The 19860-nt window shown below is 53.9% G+C and overlaps 1 protein-coding gene and 1 long non-coding RNA gene across 7 annotated transcripts in view; both read right to left on the reverse strand.

Annotated features, from left to right (window-relative positions):
- Positions 1-18025, reverse strand: part of SYNJ2 (synaptojanin 2) — a 97370-nt gene extending 79345 nt beyond the window's left edge. For all 6 annotated transcript variants that reach the window (XR_014844016.1, XR_014844002.1, XR_014844004.1 and 3 more), the window contains exon 1: positions 17779-18025. Coding sequence is in view for 1 of the 6 variants with exons in the window: in XM_021086423.2 (XP_020942082.2) it covers positions 17779-17905 (127 nt within the window). In the remaining 5 variants the exon portion in view is untranslated. The remainder of the gene's footprint in view (positions 1-17778) is intronic.
- On the reverse strand, positions 11733-17057 carry LOC146405917 (uncharacterized). Its single transcript, XR_014844120.1, has 2 exons — positions 13742-17057; positions 11733-13694 (listed from the first exon to the last, which is right to left on the reverse strand). It is a non-coding gene; the product is annotated as an uncharacterized LOC146405917 (long non-coding RNA).
- Positions 18026-19860: the final 1835 nt, after the last annotated feature.

Below are 19860 nucleotides of genomic sequence, written 5' to 3' on the forward strand. Positions count from 1 at the left end.
CCTAGGAAGACCTCCGGGCGGGTGCTGGGCATGAGAGTCCCAGCTGAGTGCTTTGATGGCGCAGGGAAGAAGGGCCTAGAGGGAACAAAGAGGAGCCTAGAGGACACTTATCCCACCCCCAGGGCCAGGGGGCAAAGGGGAGTGGAAGAGAATGGGCTCCACGTGAGAGGCTGCAGGGAAACAGTGCCCGCCTCAAAGCAGAGCAGACGTGGCGGGGGATTCTGGTTCCCAGCGGGACAGGGCTCTCTCATCAGACGTCCCGGGCTGGGGCAGGTCTCATGGGAGCTGTCGTGCTCCCGCTGTAGCCAGAGTCTGTCTGCTCCTTCAAACCCAGGCCAAGCAGGCTGAGTTCCCAGTCAGCAGGCAACCCATCTGGGTCCAGAATCAAACCAACCACACGTGCTTCTCTCTTTCCTAATACTTTCCACAATGACACGCCTTAAGGAAATTCCAGCAAAGCCCCTAAATAGGTCAATTTAACAGTGCAGACAGCCCAAGACAGAGGTACCATTTGCAGCTGCCTTCTTGTGCCCGATATTAAACCAGCTTCTTGTATTTCAGGTCTCAAGAGGAGCGAATCATCAAGATCAAGGTGAATGTCCCCTTCATGTGCGAATTCGGAGCTCAGCTTAGACCAGCTTGTGGCTGTTCCTTGCAGAGTTATCAATTTGGAGCTAAAGCAGCTGCAAAGACAATGGCTTTCCTCTGGGCGGGAGGCAGCTGGAGGGTTGCTAAGCAAAGTGGACATCAAAACATCAGTCTGCAGCAGACGCTTGAGAGCCAAGACAAGAGCCAACTGGGCAGACACGTCACCCCTGCTAAGGAACCCTCCCGCACTTCTCGCCACCTCTCTCTCCAAAAAGTCCAAGCCACATGAAAGAGCCAGTGGTGGATGGGGGAAGGGCACTCCAAAAACACTACCCAAGCAGACGCACTGCCTGCTACCAAGGCCGTGCTCGCGGGCACCACCCAGCCAGAGAAAGCACAAGGATGACGTATGATCGCCTGCAGCCACAGCTGGATACGCAGCTGGATACACTCCCCTCTCTGCACTAAGGTCAGCAGTGGCTGAGGTGACAAGGCTGGAGGAGGAGGCTTGCTCCTCAGACAAGACGGCTGGACACTGAGTCTTTATAGTTGAGTCTTTTTTGCCCTCAAAAGAAGGAATCCAAGCCTTAAAAAAAAAAAAAAATACTGACACAGTGCTGACTATGTGTCTGAAGGGGCCAGGCGCTGGGGGCCAAGGTCTTGGTCAGCAGTTCTTTTTTTTTTTTTTGCCTTTTCTAGGGCCGCTCCCATCGCATATGGAGGTTCCCAGGCTAGGGGTCTAATCGGAGCTGTAGCCACCAGCCTACACCACAGCCACAGCAACAGAGGATCTGAGCCGTGTCTGTTCACGGCAACGCCACATCCTCAACCCACTGAGCGAGGCCAGGGATCGAACCCGCAACCTCATGGTTCCTAGTCGGATTCCTTAACCACTAAGCCATGACGGGAACTCCCGGTCAGCAGTTCTTACATCTCAGGACGGTACCTCAGGGGCAGGGCCAGGGCGGCCGCAGGTTCTCCCACCCAAAAGGGAACACGAACAGGCATAAAAATACCCTTTCGCGATAAATGTGAGCAAGTTCTCTTTAGATGGAGGGGAGTGGAGATCCTTCAGGGCACAGGTCACAGCCAAAGATCTCGCTCCTGTGCCTCGGTCTCTCCCCTCCCCCAAGAGATTCCCCCTGGAGCAAGTCCCAGTCCCGATGTGTCACTTCCTCAGACAATAAACCCCTCAGTCTGCTTCCTGTGACTAACCGATGAGGTCCTCGGTCTGGGCCTGGTGCCCGAGGTTCCACTCCCAGCGACTTTTCCAGCGTCTTCTCTAACTGACCAGCCAAGCCGGTTCCTTGGTACGTCCCCTCTCTTCTCAGGAAGAAGTGCTTCCTTCCTCCACCTGAATGCCCCTCCCAGCCCTGCTACGACCCTACCTGAGTGCCTCCTCCCTCGCAGAGGGGCCCTGTTTCCATGCATGTACGTACACACACACACACTCTCACACACACACACCCCTTTAGGAACCATGTCGTGTGATCCATATATGTCTTCTAATGCTACAGGAGAGGCAGGGAGGGAGCCAGAGAGAATGGGAAAGTCACCCCTTTCGCAACTTCAATTCCATCACTCCACAAGGATGCTAGATGCCTACTGTGTGCCAGATGCTGCTCTAGGTACGGAGGGGAGCAGCAGTGAGGCAGGAATACAACCAGGAGGAGAAGCATCCCTTAGAAAGGAGGTGTGATCACCTGGGTGCTGCCGCTGGTGGAAGACAGACCTGTGCAGGACCCGGCAGGTGGGAGTCACCAGAGACCTTGATGAAGGGCTGCAGGGTAGAGGCGGGCACCGAAGCCCGGCAGGGGTGCATCATGGAGAACAGCAAGGGGAGCAGAGACAGCACACGTGGAGAGCCCCTTCACATGGGGGAACGGAACAGAGGGAGGAGGAGCTGGGGTGCTGGGGTCGAGAGGGTGTTTCTAAGCTTGAGCTACCACATCTGTCAGTGCAACAGTGCGAATCACCTCGCTAGGAAGGAAAGAGGGAAACGGGAGGAGCAAAGTCTTCGGAGATGAGCGGGGACAGGACTGGTGGGAAGATGCAGGAGCGGAGCACAGAGGCCATGCCCTGGGCAGAGGGATGTAACAGAGGGGGGGAGCCACTCACTCAGGGCAGGGAGAGGAGGTGATGGGGGGCCTGCCAACGTTCTCTTTTTAATTTGCTTTTATTCTTTCAGGGAAGCAGGGAGGGAAACCCTTAGCTGAGCGGGACAAGGCGTTGAAGGCTTGCGAAGATGTGAAGCAGTCACGGTGGAGCGTGGAAGAGAAATCCGGGGAGGCACCTGCAGCCAGACGCCTGAACGACACCGGAAAAATCGATGAAGCTGTGACAGAGTCCACATGACCGCGTTTCTCTCCAGCCGAGTCCAGCAACATGAGGGTGTGTGTGGAGTAGCGGGGAGGGGACTTACTCAGGGCTGGGGACTCTGTAAGGAAGGCCAGAGGACAATGAGAGTGGCAGGTGTGCCACGAGGGGCTCCGTCGGCGTGGATGGGACTCTACGCAGGATGAGGAGGGAAGGGAGGGTGGGAGGGGAGAGGAGATGGTGCGAAGGTTCGGGGTCCGCAGACTACAGCTCAGAAAAGCGGGGTTCTGAGGGGTTAGGAGGGCAGACGGCAGCAGAGAAGGGTGTCTGATGCTGAACTTCCAGGCTGGGGTAATAACTGGGGAGGCGAGGTCCAGCGGTGTGGAGCCGGTTGGAGGGAAAGACTTGACAGTGAGAGGCCAGCAGAGCTGGCGGGCTTGTCCTCACCTGGACTGCGGGTGGGACAGGGGTGGGGAGCAGAAGAGCCTGGTGGGCCAGGAGCCCCGCCTCCATGACCAGGCGCCCCCCACCAGGAGGAAGGGCCCTTCTAGGGAGGGAGCACGAGCCTGGGAGCTGCCATGAGGTAGGGGAGCACTTGCAGGTGACACAGGACAGAGTTCCAGGAGGCAGGGCGGGGAGCTGATCAACCCAAAGTCGATTCCTACTCCCTATTTTAACCCAGAATCCAGATCACAGTCCATAACTCATTTGTCAAGCTGCCTTGAGTTTTTCGGACATATTTCTTTGGTCAGGCTCCTTAGGGATCTGACTCAAGCAGGCGTGTTCACCTGCATTGGGTGTCACTGGGCTGCTACCACATTCTTTAGAGACCTTCCACCTCTGACAAACTCTGCGGCACACGGGTCCAGGGTCCAGGGAAGATGACAGAAGGTCCGCTCCGGGCAGAAACATGAATAACGTGTTATTACTCACACCTCCACACACGGGTCGCATTTGGGGGCGTAGTTTGTGACAGGTTTGGCCTCTTTCTCCATTACTTGCGTGTTAACTACCTGCTTATTCACAGAGGCGCCGCCCAAGGGGAAACAGTCACCCTTGTTTCACAAAAGGGGAAAAGAAAGCTTTTCAAATGAACTGAGTTACACTGTTTCACTGACTTGGACTCTGCCTCCTCCAAACTACCCTCCAGCCCAAAGGCTTTCTGTACCTGGAATTGGCTCCAGTCTCAAAAACAGAGAAGCCCATGGCTGGGGCAGAACTTGGCCTTAGAATCTTTATCCTGTGCAACTCCTGTGCAATGGGATCGGCAGTGTCTCTGTAGCACTAGGACACAGGTTCAATCCCCAGCCCGGTGCAAGGGGTTAAAGGATCTGGTGTTGCTGCAGCTTTGGCTTAGGTTGCAACTGTCGCTTGGATCTGATTCCTGGCCCAGGAAAACTCCATATGCTGCAGGGCAGCCAAAAAGAAAAAAAAAAAAAAAGAAGTATTCCCATTGTGTCTCAGGGGTAACATAACCAATTAGTATCCATGAGGACTCAGGTTCAATCCCTGGCCTTGCTCAGTGGGTCAAGGATCCAGTGTTGCCATGAGCTGTGGTGTAGATCGCAGATGTGGCTTGGATCCTGCATTGCTGTGGCTGTGGTATAGGCCGGTGGCTACAGTTCCCATTCGACCCCTAGCCTGGGAACCTCCATATGCTGAGGGGGCGGGGGGGGGTTCCTTGAAAAAAAAAAAAGAGTCTTCATCACTTCACAACAGGGATTCCCCAGATGCACCCCAAGGACTGGTCACCCTCAGTGTTCTGTGAACCAAAGGTCCACCGTGTTTGGGGAACCTGGGCTGGCTCAGCAGGTGGGTTTATCTTCACACACGGCCTCGGGCTGCACATGTTCAAGGGCAGGTGCACCGTGTTCAGACTCCCCCCCATCCCTCACCCACACTATCCTTCTGTTCACGGAGCCCCTCTCCGGGGACCCTGCCTTTGCACAATGCCTCTGGAGCCTGTCCCACACGCTTCCAGCGCCCGGTTCTGTCCTCCTCAACCCTGGCATTTTGGACTGGGGCCAGACCTCCCGCCCACCCCCACCTCTGGCCGTGGTGGCCCCAACCTACTTCCTGACACTCCTGGCTCTGCCGCTGCTCTTGATCATGCCTCAAGGCCAGGAGCCCTGCCCCCACGTTCCTGGCACTGAGCTGGAGCCTGTTCCCCGGACGACAAGTCAAATCTGGGCTTGTCTGGGAGCCGACGGGGCTGACCTGGGGAGCCAGGCCAGAGACCCATATGTCTGCTGGGGGAGGGATTGGCCTCAGGGGCCGGGCAGGTGTGAGGGCACAGCTGCAGGCCAGCGGGGAGGGGTGTGGCAGAGGGGCTGCACTATCTGTCACGGGGACGTCCAGGCCTGATGCACAGGAGAGCCGGCAGGAGAAAGGAAGCGACACAGAGAACAGCATCCACACGCCCAGCACGGACGGTGCTGCTCCGCCGCTCAGGCCATTTTCCTTCTGAGAGTTCCTTCGTACAGCTTTTGACAATCTGTCTTTTTTTTTTTCTTTTTTGGGGGGGTAAAGCAAGAGAGACTTATTAAGGCATCAGAGGGGGATGGGCTGAGCTCAAGATGGCGCCAGCCTTGCCATTTTTTCTGATGATTGGTCCTTCCTCTTCGTGGTCCATTGGCCTGCCTTTGCAGTCTGCAAGGAGTATCACCTTTGGCTTTTGCATGTGTTGCAAAGGGCTGAATTCCTTCCAGGCTCTGCCTGTCTTTTACCTACATTTATGGTGTCTTTTGATATCCCAGAGTTTTAAATTTTTATGTAATCAAATCTATCAATCTCACACGGGGTCAAGGAAGAGCAGGGGTCCCTGGAGTGCCACCCAGCACTGTTTCCAGACCTCCATGCTGGTTATGTGGTGTGTTCAACCCGTGAAAATTCATGGAGCTGTCCACACAGGATTTGTTCATTGTTCTACATATATTATACTTCAGTAAAAAAAAAGTTCTTAAATATCGCAGGTTTTTTGGGTTTTTTCCTTTAGGACTTCTGAATTTTATGCTGTGTTTATTAGAAAGGCTTTCCAGGAGTTCCCCTGTGGTTCAGCAGGTTAAGGACCCAAAGCTGTCTCTGTGAGCACGTGGGTTCAGTCCCTGGCCTCGCTCAGTGGGTTAAGGGTCCAGCGTTGCCACAAGCTGCAGCAGAGCTCGCAGATGCGACTGAGACCTGCTGTTGCCGTGGCTGTGGTGTCAGCTGGCAGCTGCAGCTCCAATTCGACCCCTTGCCCAGGAACTTCCATATACCACGGATTCGGCCCTAAAAAGAAAAAAAAAGGCTTCCCATCCCATTACACTATGAAAGTTCCTCCTATGTTTTCTTTTAATACTGTAAAAGTGGGATTTCTTTAACTCTGAAATACTTCTGGAATTTATTTTGATGTATGATTTAAGGTAGAGCTCTGACTTTTTTGGGTTTTGGCCACACCCACGGCATGCAGAAGTTCCTGGGCCAGGGATCAGACCTGTGCCACACAGTGACCCAAGCTGCTGTGGTGACAACACTGGATCCTTAACCCGCTGAGCCACACGGGAACTCCCTGCGGGGCTCTAAGTTAATTCATGTCCAAATGGGCTTCACGAAACCCTCCTCTCGCTCTCTAGCTCTCCTGGGAACAGCATGAAGGTAGAATATCAAGTGTCGATAGATAGCATTGCTTACAGAAAAAATGACCTTCCTTGGCAAACTGCTTCTGGATAGGGAAGCACCTCCAATGAACGATGACAATCCCCTGATGGGGACCCCAGGCTGGGGGCTTCCTCAAGTGTGACAATTCTTGTCACTGGGCAGGCGCCTGGTGAACCCTGGAATCTATACCTATGGGGGGGGGGTTTACAAGGGACACTGGCCCCTGTGGGCACAAGGCTTCGGGGTAGAGAGAAGCTAGTTAGCGACAGACAGCAGTGCCAACAGTCACCTGTACAAACTGGCTCAAGGACCACTCACTCCCCGGAGGAGGAAGAGCAGAGGCGCTGTCCTGCACGGCCAGCCCTCCTCCTTTCCGACCAGATGGCCGAGGGAAACCCGCTCTCGATATCTGGCTGAATAAAGGACGTGCCCAGCTGCATAAACACCATTTACTGAGTATCCATCTTTCCTCCAGCTGATTTAAATTGTCACCTTAGCTCAGTGGTTAACGAATCCGACTAGGGATGATGAGGTTGTGGGTTTGATCCCTGGCCTTGCTCAGCGGGTTAAGGATCTGGCGTTGCCGTGAGCTGTGGTGTAGGTCGCAGACGCGGGTCGGATCCTGTGTTGCTGTGGCTCTGGCGTAGGCCGGTGGCTACAGCTCAGATTAGCCCCCTAGCTTGGAAACCTCCATATGCCACGGGAGCAGCCCTAGAAAAGGCAAAAAGACCAAAAAAAAAAAAAAAAAAAAAAAAAAAAGTCACTTTAATAAGCTGAATTTCTCTGTTTACACGAGCCTGTTCTGAGCCCTCTCCTCGCTTCTGTTGATTCTTGCCTGGTCTGTCATTGTTGCGGCTTCACGGTATGATCTCCTGTCTGGTAGATCAAGTCTGTCCTGACCTGTTTCCAAGTCTTCCTGGCTATGTGGGCCCTTTCTTCATCTTCAGCAGTGTCTCCTGACCTCTCCTTGCATCAGCCACCCTTGTTCTGCTTACTTCTTGGGGCCGCTGTAACTCAGTGCCACTAACTGGGGAGCGAAGCGACTGCAGTTGATTCAACAACTGCAAAACCCAGGTGTCGGCGGGGCCACCCTCCCCGAGGGCTGCAGGGGAGCATCCTTCCCGACTCTCCCAGCTTCTGGGAGCCCCAGGCAGCCCAGGCCAGCAGCAGCACCACTCCAGCCTCTGCCTCTGTCTCACGTGGCTTCTCCCTGGGTGTCTCCGGCTTCACAGGACATTTGCCCCTCTGTGCGTACCTGTCCCTTCTTATAAGGACACTATCCTACTGGATTAAGGGCCCATCCCATTCCAGGATGACTGCATCTGAATGCACATCTTCTTGTTTTTCTAAAATGGCCTCATCCTTGGCAGATGGAAGTTCCCCGGCCAGGGAGAGAACCTGGGCTGCAGCGGTGGCCTGCGTTCCAGCTGTGGCCACACCAGATGCTTTAAGCCACTGCAACAGGGATTGAACCCACACCTCCACAGTGACCCCGGATGCTGTCGTCAGGTTCGTTTTTTTTTTTCTTTTCAAGGCTGCACTTGCAGTATATACAAGTTCCCAGGCTAGGGGTCTAACCTACACCACAGTCACAGCAACACAGGATCCTAAACCTCACAGACACTATATGGGATTCTTCATCTGCTGAGCCACAGGGGAAACTCCCGTAGTCACATGCTTAACCCATTTCGCCACAGCGGGAACTCCTTAATTTACATCTCAATTAGGGCGACCAAAACCTTGTTTCCAAGTAAGGTGACATTCAGTTAGCAGGGATTAGGAACATCTTTGGGGGGCCGCAATGGAACCTACAATATCCTGCCCCCAAAGAGCTGGCATTCTCATGAATAACACACATTGCAAACGAATAAATAAGGTAATTTTGGTGATGCACACTACAAAGCCAAGAAAACTGGTGATGGAAGCGCTGCATTTGGGCGTGGAGACCAAGGGCTGGTTTGGCTAGGGGTCCGGAACATCGCCCCAAGGTCCCCGCGTTAGGCCTGAGTGAGGTCGGGGCAGCCAGGCAGAGGTCCGGGAAGCACACTGCGGCAGAGGACACAGCATGGGCAGCGGCTGAGGCAGGAACCAGTCAGGATCACTCAAGAGGAGTGAGCCCAGGGAGGGGCTGGAGAAAGAGCCAGGGCGGAGGACCCAGGCCTGCAGGCTTGGTCAGGGCGCTGTGTGGGGTCGAGGGGACAGCCGGGGGTGGCAGCCGGGAAGCTGGTCAGGAGTGGCGTGCAGTCCAAGGGAGAGATGGGAGTGGTGGGGCCAGCGCCGCAGCAGCTGCAACAGGCAACTGGTGGATTCGGGTATATTTTGGAGGTTGAGTGGTCTGGACTTGCTCATGGATTGCATGGGACTGAGGCAAAGAGCAGGATCTGGAAGACTCACAGGTTTTGTCCAGTATTTGGCCCACCCACGGGGGGTTGGGGGGGAACTGCCATTCATCCAGATGAGAGGATTCAGATAAGGACAAGCTGAAGTAGGAGGACATCCCAGACACACTTTAAAATCAGCCTAAGTTTTTTGTTGCTTTTTTGTTTTGCTTTTTAGGGCCTCACCCATGGCATATGGAAGCTCCCAGGCTAGGGGATGAATTGGAGCTGCAGCTGCAGGCCTACCCCACAGCCACAGCAACACTGGATCTGAGCCACATCTTCGACCTACACCACAACTCGCGGCAACGCCGGATCCTTAACCCACTGGGCGAGGCCAGGGATCGAACCTGCGTCCTCATGGACACTAGTTGGATTCATTTCCACTGCGCCACAATGGGAACTCCCAGCTGGTTAAGTTTTATGTCAAACTCCTGTTATTTGGAATTTAATTGGATTTTACACATGGCCATTTGCATTTATAGATTTATTGAGAACAAACACTGTTACACTGTTGATATTCCTCTCCCAAGAATATGCTGTACCTTTGCGTTTATTCAGTGCCTGGGCAGAGAGTTATAGCTTAACAGATTTTATTATGTTTACTCCCAGAAATGGCTGTTACTGGGAGTGGAATCTGTTTCCCCTACCGCACACTCTAAGTGGCTAATGATGGTATATGGGGAAACTATCGATTTTCATCTGTTGAAACTGAAAAGCAGCCAGTTGATTGATTCACTAAGTCTAATGAACCACCACATGCTCGTCACCCAGCTCCAGGAGGCAGCACCAGTTTCTCACTTTTATTTCACCTGTTCTCCCGTCCCCACTGGGCACGTGACCACGAGTCTGGCTGTCTTCCTCCTGGACCGCTGCCAAACAAGTGCCAGACGTGACAGCACTGTCCTCGGAGACTTCGGACCTGGCTTCTGGACTCGCTAAGTGTACAGGCTTCACCGTCCTCACCCAAAGGCCTAAGCGTGCGCAGGAGGGAAAGACGGAACCCGCAAACTCTCCCCTGGGCCCCAAGAGAAAGGTGCGGATTGAACTGAGCTGCTCTTCAGCTCACAGACTCGCCTGACAAATCGCTCCTCGAGGCTTCGTTCTGGGTCTGTTTTCTCTATTAAGACAAAACGCTAATAAGTGCTGAGCAACCTAATTTTCCTAAGAGCAAACTGACCCAGAAACCTAAAGGGGGGCGGGGGGGGGCGGTTTGCACTGAAGTCAGACACGCGCCCAGAAACCTCCGGGTCTGCCCGCCCGGGGCAGGCAATGGTGTTTCACTAGAATTTCTCACTCTGTGTCTTGTGTAAAGTGTTCCGGCGTCGGACAGGCAAGCCACCACTTCTGCTTTTGGATCAAGGTTCTTGCACAACCACACATGTTAGAAAAGGCCGTTACCTGTCCACTTTCTCCAGGGCAGCCTCTGGCCCATGCGGTGCCTCTTGGTGAATTTGAACAAAGTGCCCCCCCTCCTGGATTCAGCCAAGGAGGGGCGCCCAGGAGGGCACAGCCATTCGACCCCCCCAACTCCCCCCTCCCCCCAGAACCTGGCACCAAAGCCTGGGCCTTCCCTTGTGTTCCCATCCGAGACTCCTGGGGTCCTTGCAAATGTCAATATTTTGGAAACCATACCTCTTCCCCTGGCAGCAAACAGCAAAATTTGAAGAAATAATAACAATAATGTCCTATTACTTTTCCAACATACAACATTTATCAGCCGCAGACCAGATTCATGGTGACGCTAAAGGCATGTAATGAACAGGCAATAAAACAGGTGGATAGGAGTTCCCGCTGGGGTGCAGGGGTTTAAGAATCTGACTGCAGAGACTAGGGTCACTGCAGAGGTGCAGGTTCCATCCCTGGCCTGGCGCAGTGGGTTAAAGGATCCAGCGTTGCCACAGCTGCAGCATAGGTTGCAGCTGGGATTCAGTCCCTGGCCTGGGAACATCCATATGCCACACCACAGCCATTAAAAAACAAATAAATAAATAAAGACATAGATAAAACAAGCTTACACATATGCCCAGACATACAACTCCCCGCTCCCGTCCAGACTGTTTTAAAAATGATGAATGTGCTGAAATATGAATATGATGACTATGATACAGTATGATGAAAGGTATGATTTTTCAGAACATCAGTGAATATTAATAGGAATCAGCTAAAAGAGCTACAAATTAGCATAGTTTATGATACTTTAATAAATATTATATGTTCCTAAATCATTATGGCTTAAAATTCTTTTTTGCTGATTACAGGAAAGGGGTGGAATCAAGGAGAGACAATTTCATGCATTTTAATTCATAAGTTTCCAAGAAAAAAATGTACAGCATCAGACGCCTAGGGTTAGCTCAGACTTAGATCCGAGCCATCTGAGATGTTACCTTGCCAGACCCTTTCCGCTAAGATTCAAAGTTTCGGATAGTTGATCATTTTAACTAGGTGTGTAAGGTAGGAGTGTGGCTTATTTGCTTGTGCTGCATGTTTGAGACTTTGGGATTTTTTTTTTTTTTCTTTTTAGGGCCGCACCTGTGGTACATGGAGGTTCCCAAGCTAGGGGTCCAATCGACACTGCAGCTGCCAGCCTATACCACAGCCACGGCAACACAGGATCTGAGCCACGTGTGCGACCTACACCACAGCTCACAGCAACGCCGGATCCTTAACCCACTGAGCAAGGCTAGATCGAACCCGCAACCCCGTGGTTCCTAGTCGGGTTAATTTCTGCTGCGCCACAACGGGAACTCTGGATTTTTTTTTTATTATTAAAGTATAGTTGATTTACAATGTTGTGCTAATTTCAGGGGGTTATTTGTTTTTTTTTTTTAAAGACACATGGAATCTGAGAGTAGAGAAGGCAGTCGAGGTCACCATTCATTTATTTTCAGATTAGGATTCTGAGGCTTGGGGGGATTAACTAAATTCCCCAGGGTAGGGAACAGTTTAAAGAGTCAGGGTTAGAACTCCGGACTCCCCTCCTACCCAGAGGCAGGAGAGGACACAGGTGGAGGTTCGGAGGCGTTATCGCCAGGACAGTGGGGAGAGACCTGAGCAAAGGGTGGTGGTTGGCTTTTTCTGCGATGATTACCGCTGGTCAATAACGTCAATACAAGCCGAATACAACATAGACAGCAAAGATAAGCTGCACATCCTGCTCACCTCAAATCAGGCCATTTTCTGAGATGCTGATGGGTGAGCGGACCAGCCCCGGTCCTCCACTGGGTCAGAGCATGCGTCCTAAACACGCTGTCCTCTCCTCACCCCCCCCCCCCACCAAACCCCACATGAACGCTGTACCTGAGAGCATCCGTGGCCCCGGTTCTGCTCCGTGAGACCTCACAGTGGTTTAAAGGACACAGAGGAAGTCCCTCTTCCTTTCTTATCACTGCTCTGCCCTGAGCATCACCTCAGAGCTTGCCAAAGAGCAGAGGTGGCAGAAGGGGAGGCCCTGTTCTCAGGGAGCGTGTGGCTTCACTGAAACTCACACGGAAGAGCCAGAGGGGAGGCACAAGGGTCAGGACGTCGGAGGGCGGGGGCCCCATCACGCCTCAGCAGCCTCGGGGAGGGAGGAAGCGGGGCAGAAGTGGGCACAGATGCAGGAACAGAATTAAGCACCAGCATCTGTGCTTTGGAAGTGCTCCCATGAACCGGGCCTCTGGAAGGAGCTGCCCCCTGCCCCATAGCTAATATGCTCAGTGAATCCTTGTGCCCGGAGTCATTTTCTGATCCAAGAAGCCTTACAGGCAAATGGCAACCCTCCAGCTGTATATGCCACGAGTGCAGGCTGCTGGCCCCCAGCACCCAGCCAGATACATCCAGCCATTCTGGACGGGGCCCTGTGATGGCCCCGCTGGCCCCGCTACAGGTGCCCAGTGCTCACCTCGGGTGCAAAGCACAGTCCATCCACCCACTTGGCAGAGCTACCCTGGGCCCCAGAACAAGCAAGCACAGGACAGGAAGACAGATGCCTGCGGGGCGACCAGCGCTCAATCAGGAACCTCCCTCCACACAAAATCAGCAGAGCTTCGGGAAGCCGCCGACGTGTTATCTGGCCCTCACGTTGGGATGCGCATCCTTGGGGAGCCCACCGTCTCACTGCGCCTCTCCACTGAGAAACCTAGCACCTGCCAGGCCCTGAGCCCTCATCAGGCCCTGTTCTGGGCGTCACAGCCTCAGCTCCGGTGGGATGCAGGACTGAAACCCACACACGGCTCCTGCAGCCCTCCCCTTCACGACATCCCATGCACCGCTCGCAAAGTGCTAACTGCCTCCCCAAGCCTGAACGCTGAGCCCTCTGTAGCAAAACCAGGTGAAAACCCTGTCACAGGCAGCGTGCTGTCCCGCTGCCTACCGGGGCCAGCAGACCTCATCTTCGCTGACCACACGGGTGTTTTGAAACCCAAGATAAGCACAGAAATATCAGGATCCGAATGCAAATCAGGAAGGAGAGAAAAGAAGGAAGGAAGGAGAGAGGGAGGGAGGAAGCCAAACCACATTTCTTAAAGTCTTGCTTGGCAAAGCGCCAAGGAAATTTCAGGAGATTGTTTTTCATAAAAAATACAGGGTGACATGGAATTGAAATATACCAATAACTATCAGCACTGAGTGACAGGTACTGGGGATTTACTTTTCTGTCTATGTTTGTGTACATTTGAAAATTTTCAGACGTTCCTGTTGAGGCTCAGTGGATTAAGAAACTGACTAGCATCCATGAGGATGTGGGTTCGATCCCTGGCCCACCTCAGCGAGTTAAAGATCTGGCATTGCTGTGAGCTGCAATGTAGGTCGCAGATGCAGCTCAGATCTGGTGTTGCCGTGGCTTTGGTGTAGGCCGGTGGCTACAGCTCTCATTCAACCCCTAGCCTGAGAACCTCCGTATGGCAAGGGTGTGGCCCTAAAATGATTGAAAAAGAAAGAAAGAAAGAAAAAGAAAGAAGAGAAAATTTTCACAATTAAAGGTTTAAGGAAAAGTTTTGGAGCCACACAGTCCAAAAAAGGAGCCTGGCATGATCTCAAATCACAATCCTCCTGGTGAGTTCCAGAAAAGTCAGGCAGAAGCACCCACTAACCCAGTTTGCAATTTTGTCAATATCATGATAAGCTAACCTGCCACTGGGAAAGGCCTGTTCGAGCCATGGATGCAACAGGCTGCCGTGACCCCAGATCGTTGCCCAGGTTCCCCAAGTCTGGAGCCCCGAGCCCCCACCAGGCCCTGTGCTTCTGTTTTTACCCAGGAGGATGTTTGACTCTCAGCTGCCCCAGGCAGGTCAAACTTCAAGTCACCAAACAAATAAATCTGGACCACCAAGTCTGACAAAGTGGCCTAGGTTGCAGTTCCGACAGAGCCTTGCCGGGCTCTGTGGCCACATTTCCAAGTCAAACAAAACGTGACACTGTAGCTTCTGTACAAACACAGCAGCTGGGAGAACCCGGGCCTGTGTTTACACAGGCCCTTTTCCTCCAGAAGCCCCAAGTAACGTAGGGACGCTCCCTGACAACTTGCCCGCAAACTTCCTTTCCACCCTGTTCCCGGCTGCTGACTCCACAGAGAGCGTGGCTGGGGGAGGGTGGGGCAGGTTGCACACACGTGCAAACACAGGAACATTCGCAGGCCGCCCTGCTTGGGAGTCTGTTTGGAGAAAACTGAACTTTGGAGTGTTGGTGCTGGCTCTGAAAGGGGCGAAATCCATGAATAATAGGCACAGTTGCCTTTATCTGGTCCACACGGAGTCTAAAAGCGACAAAGAGAGAGACAATGGCAGGTCCTGTTTGTCCCAGAATGCAAATGAGAGAACATCTGTATGCTAATTGTGGGTTTTGGACACAGGGGAATTGTCACAGGCTCTGGCTTTTTTATCTTCACTTGAGAAGCCTCCTATTGTTGAATCAGGGCATCAAGAAGACTTGATTTAAAAAACTTTGAAATTGGTGCCAATACAGTTGGCTTTTCTGCCTCTGGAATTCCTGCTGCCACTGATCCACGTTAGAGTCTCACCCTAATTCATTTGGAAGCTGGAAGTAGGAAGTATTCCTCCAGCAACCCTCCTGCAGGCAGGCGAGGAGGCCACGTAGGTCAAGTCAGAAGAGAAGGGCTAGGAGTTCCGGTTGTGGCGCAGTGGAAACAAATCCAATCCCACTAGGATCCATGAGGATGTGGGTTCGATATCCGGCCTTGCTCGGTGGGTCAGGGATCCAGCATTGCTGGGAGCTGTGGTGTATGCGGACAGCTATAGCTCCGATTCCACGCCCTAGCCTGGGAACATCCATATGCCACAGGTGCAGCCCTGAAAAGCAAAAATAAATACATAAATAAAAATAAAAGCTATTTGCACTGTGTCTTAAAAAAAGAAGAGAAGGGCTAACCTAGCAATCGACCAAGCAAGGAGCAAGAGTTTTTCCTTAAACTCACAACCCCATTCAAGCCTGTCTCAGCTCTGCCTGAAATCACAGAACAACGATGAACCCCTTTCAGTGTGAAGCCTTTTCAAGGTATGATCCTTAAGGGTTAAAATGTGCCTTGGAGAGCTGTGCTAATGCTTGTCGGGCCCACCGAGCTCCCCTGCAGGGCCCCATGAAAGCAGTAGCACGCATCCGCCACAGAGCTGCACAGAATCTTAGGACCACTCGGCGGCCAGGGAAAAACCACGACCCTCGTAGGAATAAACCCTTGACCTAAGTCTGTTTGGCCTCTCATCCCTCACCTGGAAGACCTATCACAGGAAACCACAGCTGACGTGGAAAGGAAGCTGCACCCAACCTTGAACCTCATGGAATGGGCAGAATTCCACTACCAGCTCTGCCGGCTGCCCCAGGTGTCCTGTCCTACACAACAGCAGAGACTGCGACCTTCTGGGAAAAAAAAGAAAAGAAAAGAAAAATGAAAGCACTCTTAACCTTACCCAGGAAAGGAAAGCAAAGAGCCAGACCTTTGGAACACAGATGGGAATTTCAAGTTCAGAGCCAGTCTGTCCAATTACGACATGTTCAGGAAACTCGAAAAGTCTGAGACAACAACCTTCCAGTAACAGAAGGCTCTTCCAATCCTTCTCGGGACCAGCACCAGCACCTCGTCCTTCCACAGCTGCCTTCTAAAGCAGCCCGGTACCTTGTACTCACCAACATACTATATACATGACTTCAACCCAAACCTAATTTCCAAACGGAAAATAAGCACTTTATTACATTTGTTAATCACTGAAAGATCTTCACTTTTGAGGAAGATAAACTCTTTTTATCCCAACGGCTTCAAAGGCACTCTTAAATATATATGAACCTTACGTAAGGTTGCTGTAATTCAACCAAAGGATATTTTAACCCCTTTGATGAAGCAGTAGTTTTGTACCATGCAATTAATCTCTCAGCTCTGATAAACGTGGTATGAAGGAGACATCTCAAACGGAATGGAAATTTCTGTGATTTTCTTTGGAGACCTTAGCACATAACCAAACTTGGGCTTTTCGGGAGAGAGCACAAATTGGAATAATCTGATAATAATTTCATCCATGATTTGTTGTACATTTATGGTGCTGACAAGATTGGTGATGCTGTTTTAGTAACCAACTGACTGCAAAAGAGCCAGATAACTATATGCTCATGAAATGATTAGCGAAGCTGAAATAGAAGAGGAAAGAGAAGGACGTCTCAGTCCTTCCAAGATGTGTACTGAAGAATCTAATTGAAGAATTGATGCGCACAGGGTGAAAGGAAAAAAAAAAAAAGGACTAGATTCAGTTATAAAGCATTGTGGGGCTGAGGGCACTGGTCAAACACCCAGACCCTCCTCTGTGCTTTGTTCAGCTGCGAACCAGGGAAGATGGTACAGCTGGACACCAGCTGTGAGCCGACTCCCTGGCGTTCAGTTTGAAGTTCTAACAACCCCACTTGGTTTTGCTCACTTTGGTATCACCAGCCCTTCCTCGTGAATGTTAGCCAGTAAACAAGGGACCCAGCAGTGGTGATTCCAGGAAGTCAAGCACTGCAGGGACAATACAGAAATTGCCACATGGAACTCTGGTGGAGCTGTGTCACCTGGGGCAAGCAAGTTTCTTAGCTTCTTCGGACCTGTTTCCTCCTCTGTAATATGCAGATATAACAGCCCTTGTGGAGAACTGTGAAAATTAAATGAGATAGTCTCTAAAGCCCTTGACACAATATCAGTGTCAAGACTCGCTGGAGCACAGAGATGAAGTATACTGGCTGGACACCTGCTTAACGTCAAATATCCACAGCCCAGGATCACCACGTAGTATATCTGCCTCCAAGTTCTATACTTTGCGGTAATGACGCTACTCAGCCAAGTATTCATATGAAACAAAGATGCCGTGTCCCGGGGCTTTCCTCCCCATCCCCTCCGGGGAGTGAAGCCGACCTTCACAAAGCAACAGGCACTCACTGGTTTCATCAACAAGTGCAAAAGAAAAACAGCGCCAGGCGCTTGGTCGGGCCAGCGCCCCAGTCGCCCCCTCGGATGGAGCGCGGGGCCCAAGAGGCCGGAGGCGGCTCTCCGGGAACAGACCCTCCGCCAGGCAGGCGCGCAGCGGGCAGACCCGAGGAGGGGCCGCGGGCCGCCTGCGCGCCCGGCCGCAGCCAGACGCGCTCTCTGGCGTCCCCGGCGTCACTTCATTCAAACAGGCCACCCGCCGCCCCGCGCGTGCGACCCCGACGCCTCGGCCGCCTTCGCGCCGCCCGGGACTGGTCACCTCGGGGAAGGGAGGTGCCCGTCTACGTCTGGGCAAAGGCAGGCGCCCTCGCCTCCGGGCATCCTCCCGGGGCAGGGGACCCGGGCGCGGCCCCGGGCCCGGCCCCGCCGCGGCGGCCCCGGCCGCGAACCCCGGGCGGCGCCGCCTGTCGCACTCACCGAGCGTGGCCACCGTGCCGGCCTCGAAGAGCAGGCAGTCCCCGCGGCCGCGCGCCTCCAGCAGGACGCTGCTCTCCCCCGAGGCCTCCAGCCGCCCGAGCAGCCGCAGCCCTTTGCTCAGAGCCATGGGCGCGGGCTCGCCGCGCTCCCGCCACTTCCACGAGGCTCCCTGGGCGGCCGCGCCGCGGGCCGGGCGCAGGCTCCTCCCGGCCTCCTTCCTCCGCGGCCTCGGCCGGGCCGCCTCCTCTGCGGCCGCGCGCGCCGCCCCGGGCAGGTGAGGGCGCGCGGCCGCCTCCCCGCCTCCCGCGGCTCCGCCGAGGCGCCGCGCTCCCCCCAGCGGCCAGGCGGCGGGCGGCCCCCGGGCTGGCTCCGGGGCTGATCGCGGCCCCGGCGGAGGGGAGGTCCTCCCGGCGGAGGGCGGCAGCCGGGGAGGAAGATTCCACACATTCCTCGGCGCGGAGGAGGCTGCAGGCCGCGGGGCGCCCTAGTGCGCCTGAAACGTTCCTGGACGCCCGCGGCCTTATATGGGCAGCCCGGGCCTGCCCGGCGCTTCGGGGCTGGAAGCCGCAGGGCCCGGCCCTCCGCAGCCCCCCCCCCAGTCCCCCCAGTCCCCCCCAAGTCCCTCCCAGGGCGCTGCGCCTCCCCCTCTCGTCCCCGCCCGCGACCCTGGGCGAGTCACGTCTGTGCCTCGGTTGCCCTACGGGTAAAGCGGGATTAGTAAGCGTACCTACTTCATCTGCCCTCGTGAGGTTGCGGCGAGGATGGAGTTAACTTGCCTAAAGGGCTTGATGAATCCCTGGCGAGTGGGCCGTGTTCGCTAAAGGTTGCCTTTTCCTAGCTTGTGGTACCGAGGGTACAGCGGTCCGCTGTCCGCCCCGGGTAGAGTGTAGGGGGGGGGATCAAAGGACCCAGACCATGGTCTCTAGACCTGCCGCCTACCATGTGGTCTTGACTTCGCTGAGGCAGCTTTCCTCACCTGCTCCACACGCTTGCAGGAGGGGCGTGGAGCCAGAGGCACTGAACGCTCTGGAAGGAACAGGCAGGGGCACCGGTGAGATGCTGACAGGTGCGAGTGTGGGAGTGAGGGGGGCTCTTCTTCTCCTGCCTGTGCCCTTTCCCTCCAGTTTGCAGTCTCTCCCACTCTGGCGAGTATGCACACTCCTCGACTTCCCGGCAGGTGCTGCAAGAAGCCAGTGTGTTTTCACGGCGGACAGACACCAGCACACATCCACGCCTCCTGCACCGCACTGTGTGGCCCATCCCCGATGATGGCCCAGCTCAGTAACAGAAAGCAGGGCCCCTCTGGGCACTGGGCTCTAAGGAGATGTCAGAACTGGTCTGGAGGGGAGAGAGAGGAGGGGAGAAGGCGTCCCTGGAACCGCCCTTTGGGGGGGGGGTTGGGGGTTCATTTCCTTCTCCTGTAATGGCTGTGCATGGATAGCCCCAGGCACCTCCATCAGGGTGTTCCCATCTGGTCCCAAACCCAGCTGGCTCCTCTCGCACCCCATTCTGCTCACACAGAGACTATGGCTCAAGCCATTTGTCCTGGGCGTGTTCCAGAAGGAGCAGAGCCCCCGATGTCAAGCAGGACAGTGGAGCGCTTGCAGACATTCAGGAAAGACCAGGAACAACCAGGAATGACCAGACCTTCCATCCTCTGTGGACACCCTCCCGGGTCGTGATTCAGGGAATAAAGGAACTGCAAACAGTGGTAGAGATTCGAATCATTCCTGAGCCTTCTGCCCCCTTCTCACAAACTCAGTTACGTGGCAAACATCCCAGGTATGATGCTCATCCAGCAACCCAGACGGTTTCTGTCTCTGTAGAAGGGAGACGTTATTTTCTCCTGAGAACAATGTGCGCATTAAATGAGGCACAGTAGCCTTTGGCCACTTTTCCTTTCCTTTTAAACTGGAAGCTCACTTCGTCCAGGAAGCCTTCCTGGAATGCTGAGGTTCAGGACAACAGTGTTTTGTCCCCCCAGGTTCACAGATGGCCACTTCTGCTCACACCTGCCCATGTGTTGCTTGGGACATGCTTTTATACTTCTTTTCTCTTAGCCCTGTGTTACCCGTCAGGTAG

The sequence above is a fragment of the Sus scrofa genome, chromosome 1 (assembly GCF_054392235.1).
Source record: "Sus scrofa isolate SSC_HxYL_T2T_F1_AM1 chromosome 1, Sscrofa_HxYL_maternal_Yorkshire_Landrace_v2.0, whole genome shotgun sequence".
Classification (NCBI taxonomy): domain Eukaryota; kingdom Metazoa; phylum Chordata; class Mammalia; order Artiodactyla; family Suidae; genus Sus; species Sus scrofa.